Source organism: Passer montanus, unplaced genomic scaffold, assembly GCF_014805655.1.
Source record: "Passer montanus isolate IOZ18808 unplaced genomic scaffold, ASM1480565v1 scaffold3, whole genome shotgun sequence".
Lineage (NCBI taxonomy): Eukaryota > Metazoa > Chordata > Aves > Passeriformes > Passeridae > Passer > Passer montanus.
The window spans coordinates 5,918,943-5,935,110 of record NW_024367707.1 but is presented as its reverse complement, the minus strand read 5'-3'; the positions used below and the strand labels follow the sequence as shown (position 1 = coordinate 5,935,110).

General features: G+C 37.9%; 1 protein-coding gene across 5 annotated transcripts in view; it reads right to left on the bottom strand.

Annotated features, from left to right (window-relative positions):
• The window catches only part of MAP3K15 (mitogen-activated protein kinase kinase kinase 15), an 82,089-nt gene that overhangs the window by 42,855 nt on the left and 23,066 nt on the right, over window positions 1-16,168 (bottom strand). For 2 of the 5 annotated variants that reach the window (XM_039714056.1, XM_039714053.1), the window contains 3 exons: window positions 13,222-13,361; window positions 9,814-9,837; window positions 374-567 (listed from right to left, as the gene is read on the bottom strand). In XM_039714056.1, the coding sequence (XP_039569990.1) occupies window positions 374-567; window positions 9,814-9,837; window positions 13,222-13,361 (358 nt within the window). Of the gene's footprint in view, window positions 1-373; window positions 568-3,495; window positions 3,737-4,926; window positions 5,002-9,813; window positions 9,838-13,221; window positions 13,362-16,168 lie in introns of those variants that run through there. The other 3 variants (XM_039714052.1, XM_039714055.1, XM_039714054.1) reach the window with 3 other exon arrangements.

Genomic DNA, 16,168 nt, shown 5'->3' with positions numbered 1-16,168 from the left:
TATATTTTATCTGATGACAGAAAAGGACAGGTTTTGGCTTTGAACTCTATGAAGAATCTATGAGTTTAGCTCCTACTATGACCTTATACACTGTAAAACTTAAGCACTTTATCTTACCCGTAAGGACTGCCTTTGCTTTCTGGAAAGTAACTACAAATCAAATTCTAGCACAACATGGTTAGTTAACTGCAACAACTGCGGGCCAGGAATACAAAAAGCAGTAAAATTGTCAACTTCTTTTAACACTACATTAAATGCAGTGAAAAATAAAAAATTGATAATCAATGCTACTAGAAATTCTGTACCTTCTTTTTTCAAAATATCAAAAAGTGACTATCAAAGGTTCTGGAACCATACGGTGTTGTAACATTACCATGATGTAACATGGACATCCTTGAGAAGGCTGAGGAACTTGTCCACCAGTGGGACACAAAATGGCCCCAGGATATTGTCCCAGTTGGGCTGCATGTACTCAGAGGCTCTTCGTTGGGCATCACTTTCACAGCAAAAGTAGTCAGCACAAGGTGTGACAATGTATGGAATAAAATAATAATTGCCACTTGAAGCCTAAAATAAAAACAGGAAGAGTTTAGAAAACAAATGAAAGTGGAACTATATTTGTGTATACACAGAATCTTCTGATGACAGAAAAAACAGCTAGAGTAGGGGTGGTGTGTAAGAAGCTTTAGTGAACTGTTTAACACAAGATTTGCAAGCATTAAATTCAAGGAAATTTGTGTGGAAAAGTTACAAATATTAACAAAGTTGATGAATAAGGGTCCAGGTTTGTTAAGAGACAATACAACAAAACTGTTCAATCTTTCCTTTTAATGCAATGAATGGACCCTAGTAGGGTCTGACAGTTACCAGCTGATGTTCTGTTCCCACATTTTTGGCTTCAGAGACGTACTTGCATTCTCTAAGCTCACCCTGTGCTAGGAAAGATATGATGCAGAGCTCTCCAAAAGGAGAGAAATAAAGAAACATAGACACTGGAAGGACTTTATAGAGATGTTTAATCCAGAGCAGCCTACAAAACATCTGCTGCATGCTACCATCAAAAGCCTAAACAGCCAAACCGCAAAACTTTGAAATGTTTTGTGATAGACTTTGTAGGACTTGTAACATAAAATTCTAGAAGTAAAACCCCCAAAAAACTTAATATGCCACATAAAATGAGTCAATACAATCACGGGGCTAAAATGTGTGAGGACACAAGAAATGGCCCTTCAGAGCCCAAAAACAGCAAGTTCAGAGTTTTCAGCCCCTGAGCAAGACCCCAGAAATCAGACCACTGTGAAGGCTTCCACAGCTGGGAGAAGCACCTGTAGCCCATTCCAGCTATGACAACTCTGCTTAAAAGAAAGGTGAACTTTACATTTGAGAATAACTAGATGGGAGCACTGAGGCAGAGGTCAACATGACACACCTGCCATGATCAATTGTAACACTGTATTGGAGACATCTCAGCACTGAACATGTACAGCAAAATCAGACCTGTCCTTTCTTCACATTCTCTAAGCATGTAGAAAAGCCATAGCCATTTATAGTCACCTTGAACAATGGGAGAAGGCTGACGTCATGAAAAGAATGGATATGAAGATGGCACATTTTTCAATGTATTAGTAAACTAGACAGGAGAAACAGACTGTTCACAGGAACTTAAAAATGTACAGCGTGCAGTTACTAAAATGACAAATAAAAAATGTATCAGTACATCCTCTTGCTGATCTGAGTGAGGATTTAGAATTTTAAATTCTTTCTAGCACATAAAGATCAAGTCATATTCCTTCCTTACAAACCCTAATTTAAATTATCCCAGTTGTAACAATATAATTCTGTTGGATTGTGATCTTTATTTCCCAACAAAAAACTCAGAAAAACTGCCACCCAAGCCAGCATTATGGTAGCACAGTTTTGTCTCAGGTTTATTCAAATAAACAGTAAGTTCACTGCAACACAAAAGCTGCTTGTCTATAAAGTCTATTCTCAAACCTTTAACAGCAAATTAGTTCTTCCTGCAATGAAAAAAGCCCATCTAATTTGAAACGTTAATGTATCTTGAGATGCAAAAAGCTGCAGTTATCTATTGAAAAAGCAATGAAATTTTCAGGAAAAAATTAATTACACATGTGAAATACTGTGATTAATGAATGAAATACGTGATTAATACTGTATTAATCTTATCCTCAAACACTGTACTGTTATCCAGCCAAAGTATCATCTATTTAACTTAGATTTCTTGTCTCCTTTTGCATAGTGAAATCTATGCAAATAAATGCTCCTGTCGTCTAGCTTCTTCTGTACAATTTTTACATATAATAAATTATAAAACCCTTTAATATAGACTGTGTGGCCTAGGAAAGCCTTTCCTATCTTCATTATGTAAAAAACCAGTCCATCTACTTTTCTTATGCTAACAAGAATTAGAGATGGCTGAACATATCACCCTTGCTTTTTCTGACTTTCTGTTCAGGATGCTGGTCTCTGATACAAAAAGCCAACAATTTTGAAAATTACTGTCTTGTCATACACCAACTATTGCTTTTTAATGATAATGTATAAATGGTTTATGTATATGTAAAGTATGTATGTAGCAACCCTACCTGCATACGTATACACATACATGTAATATCTATAAACTATTACTTATCAATTGTAATAGAATTATAACTTCATAGCTTATCAAGACTATATGATGAGTTGGTTAATTTCAGGATTAGAAACTAGGGTATTTCAATTGTCTGATTTTGGGAAATTTTAAGTTAAAAATTACAGCCAAGCAGACTGAAGAAAAACCTCAAAACTATGAATAGCTCATCTTCCAGTGTTTAATGTATGCCAGCACTGAAACTTTTGTATTTAATCACAATATTTTAAAATCACAAAACAAGCCACAAATTTAAGAACATTAAAAAAAAAAAGAAAACACCAGAAAATAAATGCAAATAAGTTGAGAAAGGGCCTGTTCTTCAGGTGAAATAGTTAAAGAAATTAAGCAGAAAGCCATGCCTTTGCTGAGAGGCTGAAAGAGTGAGGCACACAGAGGCCATTTTTAGGCTCTAGGGAAGCCAGGCCAAATGTAGAGTGATTTTTGACTTAAAATATTTTCCAAATATTTTTTTAATGCTGTTAAAAGTAAACTTTTGACCTTAATATAAACACGTTTTTTAAATTGTACTGGTAAAGTTATTCTGGTGCAACTGTCACTTTGTGACAGAGATGCTACACTTGAATTAAAGGTAGGTTTTCTCCCAAGTAAATAAGGTTGAGTAAAAATTTCTGCACTTTCAAGGAGGGAATTATGCCTGCCAAGCTAATAGCACAATTATTTTACTTGAGCCATGCTATTAATTTTGCCACTCACTCAAGTATCAAGAATGTTTACTCCCCCTCATTGAGCAGTTAGAAGGAAAATACAGAAAGTAATATAAAAGGAACTGCATTGAATCCAAGAGATCACAAACTCCTGAGTGTTCAGGTAATTTAACTCACTGTTGTCTCAAGTGTTAGGATTTTCTGTGACATCACATTCCTATCCATCTTGCCATATAGGCAAGTACTGGATTTGCATGGCCAGGTTTTTGTAGTGGGAGAGCCTTGGGGGCTACAGAAGTGGCTTCTGTGGGAAGCTGCTGGAAACTTCCTCCATGTCCAGCAGAGGCAATGCCAGCCAGCTCCAAGACAGATGTGCTGCTGGCCAAGGCTGGGCCAACTAGAAATGATGGTAGCTCTTCTGTGATAACAGATTTAAGGAGAAGGAAAAAAGTTATTGCACAGATGTAACTGCAGTCACAGACAAGTGGAGTGAGACAATATGAGAGGAACAACTCTGCAGACACCAAGGGCAGTGAGAAGGAGGGGCAGGAGGTGCTCAGATGCTGGAGCTGAGATTCCCCTGGAGCCCATGGTAAAGACCGTGGAGAAGCAGCTGTGCCCCTGCAGTCCATGGAGGATCACAGGAATGCAGAAATCTACCTGCAGCCCATGGAGGAGCCCCACACCAGAGCAGGTGGATGTCTAAGAGGAGGCTGTGACCCCATTTGAATCTTGTGCTGGTGTGGGCTCCTGGCAGGGACCTGCACACCTGTAGAGAGAGGAGTCCAGACTGGAGCAGGTTTCCTGATAGGACTTGTGACCCCATGAGGGACTCATGATGGATGGAGCAGGCTGTGCCTGAAGGACTGCACCTCATGGAAGAATGACCCATGTTGCAGCAGTTTGTGGAGAGCTGCTGCTGGAGGGATGGACTCACGTTTGTGAAGCTCATGGAGAACTGTCTCCCGTGGGAGGGACCGCACACTGGAAATTACTTCTCTCCTGAGCAGTGGGAGAAACCACCTGTGATCAACTGACCATAACCCCCATTCCTGTCTCCCTGTATTGCTGGGATAGGAAGTAGAGCTTGGAGAGGGGGCGCTGCGGGAGAGGCCAGGTACTTCTTATTATCATACTCTGATTTTATTACTAATAAATTCAATTAATATCTCTAACTCAAGGCTGATTTGCCCATAACAGTTTTAGTGAGTGATCTCTCCCAGCCTTTAACTCATGAACCCTCTGTTCTAATTTCTCTCTCCTGTCTGGCTGCAGAGGGGAGTGAGAGAGTAGCTCTGGTGGGTGCCTGGCATCCAGCCACGATCAACCCACCACAGTGACTAAGATATGATAAACTTCCAAAAAATACTTCCTCTTCCAAAGCTGAATAAATGCAGTAATTTTTGTATAAAGACTGGGAAGAGATTATCACAACACAAACACTAAATTTCTGGGATCTAGCTTGCAAGGAGTACTCCAATCACCTTGAAGGAAAGATCCTGCCAAGCACTATTCTTAAATCATCCTTATTCATGTTTACACATCTAGAAACACAGTGAAAGAATGGCATATCTATTAAACAGAAAGCAGATTTAAAGGGATACATACTTTGCCTATTAGATTACCACTGTGGTATTCAGGAGGTACTTGAACACGAAGAAAAGCTTTGAGGTTGGCAACCTACTCCAAATTGAAATAAAACAACAAAGAGGAAAACACCACCACAAAACACCATAAGAAACAAAAAGACACACAACACATGAATAAAGAAATAATTAAAGAAAGAAATAACAGAAAATGAATCTAGCTATTTGTAGCAAGACTATATTTATAAGTCAAAGAAAACAGTTCAACACTTTGTAATTTCTCTTACCTATCTCATCTTTTGGATTCCTCTTATTTATACGATTTATATGTCTATATATCTCCTGTGTTATCATTAAGATGTTTTCAGGTCTTATTTTTATGAACGTGTCAGACTCATTATGTGATTAGTTAATTATAATCAAACCACTACACATTGCTTGAGATGGTAGTATTTCCATAAAAACTAACTTTCATACAGAAATTTTAAAAGCCTTAGTTTTCACTATCTAAAGTAACAGTGGCATATTTCATTATGAAAGTAGGATTTATTTGGTTACCTATTACCCGTGTACTATTTTCTACACAAAAAGAATAATTACTGAATTTAAGATGTTCCTGCTCTTTCATTCTGTGCCCTTTTACAATCTCTTTTGACACTTCTGCTCCTTCAGACCTTTTTAGAAATATATCATTAGTAGACTGTATCATATAAACTTTTATACATTGTACAAATAATCAGAAAATAAAAAATAGAAAGCTACTCTGCAGTAATACTTCTTTGGACTATTAAATTCACATAATATAATCATATTTCAGAGTCTTGGCTCTCATTACGAGCCCACAGGGGCTACTTAACTGAAGAATGAGTCAAGAGCCAAAATCTATTTACTTAGTTTTCTTAAATGTTCATTGCCTTGAAACAGTACATACAGTCTAATTTATACAGCTACTGAAACCTCTGAAGAAACTTTCTGCTAATTACAATAAAAAAGGATTTTTCAATGTAAAAATTCCTTGTGGCAAGGATAAATTGCAATCCAGTTCCCTTTAGATCAAGAAGAATTTTTGCTAATGACTCCTCCATGGTCCAGACATTCACTGCTTAATATAAGAGGTGGTACATGATTTCATGAAAAATAACCATTTAAAACTCTTAAAATACTTCACCAAGCCCACAGGCCTAAGTATACAATGATACAAACCTTTTGGTTTAATAGCCAGGCTACTTTCCTTTAAACACCTTCCTTGAATGCAATTAACAGGGTCATTAAAATTCAGGCATATAATAAACTAAAGAACAAATAACCAGTCTTTCTCCTTATGTTCTGTACTTGGTAAAATAATTTTTCCATAGTGGAAAGTTCTAGTTTGTATTTTCAATGCCTCATTCAAACAATTTGAATGGATCAAAGTGTGCATCTCAAACTATGCGCAACCAATCCCAGAGCTACTGCCCAAAGGACTGCACATTTTGTTTCCTGACTCCAGCAGTTTTCTAAACCCCCTGGTTCACTCTTTTCTTCACTTAATCTTGAACTTTTTTTATTAATAATTTCTTAAAATCCTGTAGCAGCAGATGAAATTTCCTTCCTTAAAGGAAAAAAAAAAAACCAAGGATGTCAAAAAATTTTGAATCAAACTAGAAAAATTTCCCAGTGGATTTTGCCTATTACATTGGTTTGGGTAAAGATTATTTTTAAACCATTTTTTGCTTTTGAAAATCCTTGACATTTTCTCTAGTAAACTGATCATTAGCTGATATCTAAAGGAACTCCAAAGCACAAGCATTTTCCATAGTAATTTTCTTTCCTCTGTCCTTCGTCCATTTTTCTGTAAAGGCACGTGTTCTGCAAGACTGCATATTTGCAATTTATTTTACTGACAGTAATTTTGACAGAAACTAGGAAGCTGTGCAATCTTTATTAAAACTAACAGAAATGTCCTTAAAGCTCAGAGGAGCTCTACAGAAGGAAATCTAACTGATGGGACACAGAATCTTGATCTTGAATTTCATGCCAGGGCAATTCTTCCTTGGGAACTGAACTCCCATAGGTAATAATTATTTCCTTTCACATCCAAGTATGCAATAAATTATCAATGCAGAATTTTAACTGCTTGCTTGGGGAAGTCAAGTAGAACTGAATCACATTCCTCCATCTTATCTGTGAAAACTGCCTTCCTGGATGGTGGAAGGAAGGAACTTCTCCCACTCATACTCTTTTTTCAGACAGTAAGCTATTAAATCTCTCAGGCTCCCACCACTGCAGCTGTCTGCTGTATAATTTTCACTGTTAGATCAGCTATACTAGGCCAACTCTCAGTTTAATTGCTGACTTTTCTTCTCTGCATTGTTTTCAGCTCTATGTAGAGTTTGCTTGCTCTTGCCTCCTCCTCGATGCAGAATTAGAATAATGTTTTCTCTACAAGGAAAATATTAATTTTCTTCAAGGCTTTCTTGTGATACACGAAGCAAATTGCCCTGGTGACACACTAGCCATTCACCTTCTCTCCAACTTCAACATGGCTCCACATCTCTTCTATTCTAAGAATTTTCTGCACCTTTGTAGATGATGTGAGATTTGTAGGATAAATAGGAGAGATGAGAGCAGGGAAACCTCAGAGAAAGCTCTAAGCTACAGCAGCCAGCCCAGAAAGTTTCACTCTTGCTGCTGGAACAAAGGTGTGCCGTGCCTGGGAACAATCTGAGTTGTTCCCCTTTCCTTACATACCCTGCAGATGCAAACACAGAGCCTGTGAAATATGGAGAGGACTTCTCCTGTAATGATACTCCTGTGGCTGCCACTGGGCTGGAGGAAGGCCCAGTACCTACTTAACAAGCACAGCAACCCTGATTAGGAATTCACTTCAAACAAGACATTGCCCATACTGTTGTAAAATATTTAACCAAGCAATGAAGCAGTGGCACCATATTGGTCAGTGGTAAACTGCAAACCTCTCATCACAACTCATTGGATTTGAAAGGAGGGGAAGGCAATTGGCTATTTCAAGTCAACTTTGACTTAAAAAACCATAGTTTTATCCAGTGAATTATTTAGCTTGCTCATGACTTTGTTCTAATTTCTGAATAAAAAAATACTGATAAAAGAATTAAATATGGGAGCATATTTATCTAATAATAGAAGGTATAAACAACTTCAAATAACAGAAAGAAGAATCCATACTTGGTATTTAAATTAATTCATTTTTTACCTCACTGTATTTTACTCTTTTTTTTTCTTAATTTAAGCACTTGAAGACAGTGGATTTGACAATCCCTCCTTTTTAAGGGAGGAATCAGCATCCTAGCTTAGGGATGTCTCCCTGCCCCTCCTGCAAGTCACAAGGTGTTTACAGGTCCAATATCAGACCCCACCATAGAAACCATGTCACTGGAACCAAAGGTATGGAGCTGAGTCAGGGGAGCTTTAGGTTGAACATCAGGGAATGGTTCAACAGGGTGGCTGGGCACTGGAACAGACACCCCAGGGAAATGGTCACAGCAACAGCCTAACAGACTTCAAGAAGTGTTTGGACAGTGCTCTCAGCACGTGGTGTGACTTAGGGATGTCCTGTGCAGGGCCAGCAGTTGGACTCAGTGATCCTGGTGAGTCCCTCCCAACTTGGCATATTCTGTATTCAATGTTCTCTTCAGTGTGAAGGGAAATACTCCACCTTTCTGGAGAAAGACTCTGCCAAAAGAAAAGACTGTAGGCTGCTAATCTGATTGCACTAGGTTGAATTTGCCACCCTCCCCTTTGTTGTTTACTCCATGTCTGGTATTACCACCCAACAGCTCATTCACAATTCTCCCTCTTGCTCTGGAACGGAGAACTCATGCTCCTGAAATTTTGGTCATCCACCAGCTGATGGACAGTAGCATTCACAAGCAAATCTGCCACATTCTGAGTCCCCCTTCACAAAGCCACAGAGCAGTAAATGCAGTTCCCACCACACAGGTCAAACTGGTTCAAAGATCCCTGAGACAACCAGGAAGGGTGACCTGCATTTACATGTGCTAAACCTGATCTATCTTTAGCCTATGTGAGCACTGTGGCCAAGTCACAACAGCAGCTCAAAATAAACTGCTGTGACTAATGTGTTTTTTCTTCCAGTTCACTTTAAAATTACTATCAAACTCTAAGACCACTTTATTATTTTAATCCTGCTCTATGCTCTTTAGAAGAAAATAAAAGTATATGGTGAATGAAAGGAAACAGAAAGGATAAATGGATGTGGAAGAGGTTTGAAAAATTAGTCATCCTCAAAATAACAGTGTGGAGGATGTAATGAAAATTACCACTGACATGGTGTGAACTGTGGCAAAATATACAACTATATAAGATATCATGGCATAATTCAAAAAGCCTTAATAACGCCTACATTTTATCTTGTTTCAAACTTGTTTGGCTTTATTTGCATTAAATAAGTGTAAGAATATTTTTACTTTGGGAAATAAGCTTTCCTAAGAAATAAGCATTTCTAAGTAAATCTGTGAATTTTTAAGTTAGAGGACAGGTATACCGAAGCCAAAGCTTGAGATACAAAAGCAAACCCCATTAAGGCATCACAAACATCTACATTTGCATAAATGGGTGATCATGGTAGAGGAAAAAAGAGACTTTGAATTTCTGAGTTTATATTTGGATCAGTCAACCTATAAATAAAACTTATATCTTACTGGCACTTTTCTACAACTTAGAAAGAAATTGATAAGGAAAAGCAGCTTTAAAAATCTAGTGTTACTTTGGAGTGTCAGCAAGTTTTCCAAAAGTTTGAATTACAGACAGGTAAAACAACTGCCTTTAATCATACAGAGCATATGTATGTTTGGCAGCTTTAGTATTAAAGTTGCTTCAAATCTAGGATCTTAATTTTATGTTTTAAAATGAATGTGGATTTAATACTTACTGTGTTTTTCTGAGATACCATATCCTGTGGGGAGAAAAAAGATAATAGAAATGTTTATTTATTACTGGGAATTATTATTTCCAATAAAAACACTGCTATACATATATATATATAATATACTAGAAATGTTTATTTATTTTACTGGGAATTATTATTTCCAATAAAAACCACTGCTATACATACATATATATATATGTACCCACACATATACAAATGGATTCTTCACAGCATAATCCAGATTTCCTGCCACAGTAAATTTCCAATAAAGGGACAGAACAACATCAAAAAGAGTCTCAGCAGCTCAGGTTAAGAAAAAAATTAACAATGCATTGACAAAACCTACTTGAAAAAGTGTTCAGAAAATAAAGTTGTACTTAGCAGTAACTAGAGTTTCTCAGACTGGGCATAACCAGTCACACTCTGAGCATTTGTGAGACAAAAGCATTCAAAGCTGGAGGGTTTTTATCTCTAAAAGAATATCCTTCACATACCTAAGCCCCTTTCTTATGAAGACTGGTATACACCAACACATTCCTTCTACACCCTGATTCTTCTCACTGCAAAATCTAACAAGAGATACAGAAACAATGAAGCAGATGATAAACTAATGGGCATGTAAACCAGACCTCAGAGACATCTAGTTGCTGGTAAGTAACCTCTTCTCTTGGGTGATGGATTTCATGTTCAATGAACACTGCTTAGTCAAACTAAAGAGGTCTCCAGGTAAGCCACAGTACAAATATTAGACACAGACTTGTTTCTAATCAAGGTTGTCAATATACTTGAATTAAATGGGCTCTGACAACCTGAGATGATTCTGCTTGAGCACCTTCATATCTGACAGCCTGAAATCCACTTGGACAACCACTGCACAGCCCATGCACCCATTTCCTCAACAGCAGGCAAAAATATCAGGGTACATTTAAGAGGTTTAGCTCTATAGATATGGCTCTCTTGAAAATAGATTACATATTCTTTTATATCCTTAGAACTAGGTTGTTTTGAAAGAACATTGGTGAAAAGGAAGAGACAAGTCTTGGGACACTTTCAGGATGGCTCCTAAGATAAATTGTATAAGTCAGGTTGCCAGAACTTCACAGATCTTCAGCGAAAGTAACAGCAGTAACATCACTATTGCTTTTACAAAACTCAGGCTGTGCACCACTTTTAAGAGAGTGCACATCAACCTAGGTCCAAGTAAAGTAATACAATTCTGATCAGAAGTGAACAAACCCTGACCAAATCACTCATAAATTTCAGAATAAAGAAACATTCAGAGGGTCAAAAAGGTACTAAAACCTAAATGGAATTTCTAATTAGCCTGAACTCCTTAAGCCAAATAAAATGCTTCATAACAAAAGTGATGGAAGGCCTAGACAGCTGAAATACTACATATCTAATTAATACCTATGTAGCTAAGCAAGTATCTCCAATAGAGCTTTATCTACTGCAGTTAAATCTTTCTCAACATGGAGAAATTAACTCTTCTGAAACCATCCAGCACCTATGATGTGAAATGTGTCATGAACTGTTCTTTGCTGAAATACCCTGTGAACAGTCCCTGCCTACCTCCTGAAGGAGTCCTTAGAAAGGTGTATTAGCATATTTGTATGCTATCCAGCACTGAACTGAGGCTCGACTGCTGGAGAGATAGCAATGACAAGAGAAGCACTGAACCCTGTCTCAGTGTCCAGCTTAAACTATTTGATACACAGGATCTCTCCTAGCTGGCTAAAGCAACTTAAGTAAATTTTTACAATCCCATCTAAGATATGCTATGGGCCTATTTAGGCCAAGGGGGTTATGCAAACAACTGAGGGACAAGTAAGACATCAGTGCCACTGACAGAGTTCCTAGAAGAAGAAAGGTGAAGGCAGATAATAGGGTTTTTTTAGCTATAAGTGACCTAGTCACATTCTGGTGTTCCCCAATCCCTAGATTTGAGCATTACATGATTAGAGGAAAAGGTTTAGAACTGACATGCAAAGACTTGCAAGGTCTGGCAACAACCAGTCTAAACAACCAGCCACAGATGGATGCAATCCTGGAGATTTTTCAACACTCCAGTTATGGAGCAGGGGCTTGAGTATGTGCATTGGCACGAAGTGCAGAAATCAAAGCCAATATCCTCACTGGGCAGCAACAAATAGAAAACAACAAGCCTGTGCTTCCCAGACTTGGGCACATCCTTGGAGAACCAAGTTGACCAGAACAGCTGAGTGACAATGTAAAGAAAGACAAAAATGTGTTAATGAAAAATAAAAATGACGTATTTAATGGCAGTCAGGTATATTAGCAGCAGTGGATGAAAAGCTGTATGCCTGCCCACCCTGATTAGATGGAGTAAAGGAGGACATGCCAGTAATGTATCCATACAGATAATCTCATTGAGCAAAGAATGTGACAGGCTCCAGCTCTGAGTTCTTGGGACTCCAGGCCACTTGGAATGTGTACATAGACCACCACATGAAGAAAGGAAGTATGGATTACAGACACATGAAAGCAAAATCAAAGACACTGAGAGCAGAGAAGAGGAATGAGAAGCTGTGACAGAACAGAGCTCTTCTGGAAAAAAAAAGACAGAATTCTTACAGAATCAAGAGAGATTGGAGAACTGCAATAAGGATTTTTGGACACTAAAGGTGTGGAAAAAAAGCAAAGTAGCAAGGGGCAATAACTCAAAATAAGGATAAAACAACAAAGCATGAACAACGTTTCTCTCAGTGAAGGTAGCAATAAAATGGATGATATTAAAAGCAGAAACATATGATATATAGGACAAAAGTCTAAATGTGATGTAAAATAAAGAGAACCTGCACTGAGAAAGGTAGAAACATCCACAATATATGACTTGCATTCAGAACAGCAATTTCAGGACTTAAGTGTAAAGCATATATTATCCTACTATAAAAATGAACAGCAGCCCTATAAAAAGATTTGGTAAGGGTGTCTTTTCCTATCTTCAAACAGCAATAAAAAGGAGATTCCAGTAGTCTTAGCTAGTCAGCACCTAGGGAATACAAACCTCATCTGACAGAAGTGCTTACATACGAGTAGGCTGCAATACAGCCCTTGTTCAAGTTACTGTTATACAGGCCATAACTTTTTCTTACACGTAGTCTAATTAAAACAGGGAAAGGAACGAAAAAATCAGACCTGTACTCTCAATTCCAAGTCTAACTACCTGAAGCAAAATCAGTACCACACCATGGATCTTGTCTTACAAAAACATGCATTTATTTACTCTATTATTACTGGTTTTGCTAATAGTTGCTTTTTCTCGGCAGGATTTAATTATGTAGCTATCAGGAATTACATTAAATGTAAGTTTCCAAAACGACAAACATTTGTAGGATCAGGTATAAAGATATTTCTGAAATAAAGCAGATTGTGAAGCGAGAACCTTACTTTGAGAGACTGAGCAGTGTCAGCATCAGTGTCATGGTAAAGAATAACATTATTGGCCATGTCAAAGCTTTCACGCACGCCAAGGTGGTAGAACAGCGATGGTTGCTTGGAAATATCGCTCATGTCCACAACTGCAACATCTGAAATGAGAGAAGTGGAAAAGAAGAGAGAATGCTAAAAAAATAATAATCTTAAACCCAATTTTAATCTTAGATGGGATTTAAAATAAATCCTGAAATTACACACACACACTGGACAGACAAAGCCAACATTTTCAAAAAAGGGTCATTTTCTTATGAGAGAAGTAAATTTTACCCTTCATATAAAAGATAAGAGCCACTCATGAAATGATCAGTGTTACATTAACTGGGAGGCTGAGCTTATCAATCTTGCTTATTATTATGGTTTCAAAAACCATAGCATCAGGAATGCCGTGGGTAAAAAAAGTAATTTTGCACTTGCTCCCTGGGGCCTGACAGCATGAATACCCATAGGACAGAAGTTTCAAATATTCAGGATGGAACATCTAAAAATAATAATGAAAATTAGATAAACTGTGAGACAAAGTTTATTTTAAGAGGCTGAGGTTTGAAGAATGGGAAATTTTAGGAGTAGAAAAAGAAATTACTCTGAAAATTTACTCTAAAAAGGTACAGGAAAGATTTTCAAGATGGGGGGAGGGGGGGCACAGCAATGAGTTAATTCAATCACAAGTAACCAGAGCAAGACTTCCACTGCTTTTCTTTAGTGTTTTGAAATGAAAGTCAGATACACAAGTATGAACATTTACATCTGCGCAAGAAGAGCTAAACAGAGAGCCTATGAGGAATATCCCATATTATGCAGAACAGCTGAGACACAGACAAAAGACTCTGAGTTCACCATTTTGTCTCATATAGACCTACACAGCAATGCAGGAAGAAGGGGTAAATGGAGAATAGGACACTTAAATGCTGAGTTTTTATTTCTTGATCCTTATATACCATATAATCCTAGGAAAATTTTGCTTTAAAAATTTTTAGAGGTCTGTATCTATATGTCTGTCTGCTTTCACCACTTTGGGATGCATGGATGAACTGAAATCCAAAGTATTCATAAGAATAGAGCCATAGCATAGAAACCACAGGGGTGCCTGAGGTTCAAAACAGATTCCAGAGACCCAGTGCAGCTGGGCAGTAAATTCTCCATCTCTGAAGGGGTAACAGACAGCGCCTGGTACACACAGGGAAAGACAGAAGGGTGAGCTACCAGTAAACAAGAAATCTAAAAGCAGGTCTGATGGCTGAGACCCAAATGCAGCAGCCAGTTAACCTTGGTTGCTCCAAGGTTACACATCACAAGAATCAATACTCCATACTTAGCAGGCAGTTTCTTGGAAAAACCTGCCATGAATATATGCTCCTGTACAATTCCATCAGTCTATTCTGACACACCACACAGAGGTCAGCCAGTCCCTCGGATTACTATGAGACTCCTGTTAAAGCACAAGGAACATTTTGAGTCTGAAGACCTGCTTTAAGACCAAAACATCACTGTTCAAGACCAAAACCAAACAAACATAAAAAAAAACCCAAACCCCAAAATATCCTAAACCCCAACAAAATACACACAAAAAAAAATGCAAATGCACCTCCCTCCCCCAGCAAAGAAACAAAACCCCAGCACAAAGTCATGGCATAAGAAAATCCACTTATTCATATAAAACTCAAATCCTGCATCATCTACAGATCATCTTTCCAGTTCCAATGTTTACCCAGCTGTCTGCAACATTAATAAAATTCTACAGTGTGTATTGCACACTGTAGTATTATGTATACTGAGAGAGCTTGAAGTAAACCCCAGCTCCATAAACTCAACAGAATCAAGATTACCCCAATATTTCCAAATCCTTTTGGAAAACATAATTTTTCTATAGAAGAAATTTAAGAGAAATTAACAAGCAGACTGAGAATCAAATACCATCTAGGGATAAAAAAATAGGAGCTTGGGTGGTTTTTATTGCTTGCATAAGAATGTTTTTGCAGAATCAGAATACTGTGAAATCATCAGCCTGGTCAGAGAATTCAGATAATGCATTCTTACAGTGTACAGATATTGCATTTAACAATATAATGTGAGCAATGATTTGTAACAGAGTTCATTGAAACAAGGCTATACACAGCTCATTGCCACATCTGGTCTACCACTGAAATTTGTCTTCTGTGGATTGGTGCTCCATAGCAGTGTAAGTGGAATCACAATAACATGAAATGGACATAAGAAGAGAAGTAAGCACCTCCACTTAAAAGCGTAGTTATTCATCCCTTAGATATTAATTAGATATTAATTCATACATGATAAAAAGATTTATGAAAACAGGTTTTCCTTGCTTATTCACACCTCAGAAATACAGGCGTGAAGAAGATAAAATAAAAGTAAAACAAAGTGAAGAGTAGCAGAGATGAAGATGTATCACAAAAACATGTTAAAAAAAGCTCCAGGAAGATAACTGAGCGGATTCAGTTTGAGCACAGAAGTGAAGGAATGACACAGAAGTAAATGACAGTGGACAGAGGCAGAGCATCCAAAGTGCTCCTGGCTGTGGGCTAGAGGAGAGATGAGAAGCTGCATTCCTTTGGAGCTCTCCAAGTCCTCCTCCAGGAGTAACAGCAGCAGGCTTGGAGCAGGGAGGAAAAACATCTACTTACAAAGCAGCTTTATTAATGTGCTAGGGAAATGCAGCACAATCACAGAGAGCCCATGAAATTAATGCAAATTTGGGTGGAGAAAATATGACCCACAGTAAACACTTATAAAAGCAGTGGATCCCTGGGATGCACCCAGTGCTTGGGGTGCTGAGAGTGCAGAGCTCAGTGTCACTTATGGCTGGGTCTAAGCACACTCCCCAGCACTACTGTTTTCAGGGGTACATTTCTGTTCTTGGAGTAAGGGAGTTTGTGAGTCATGT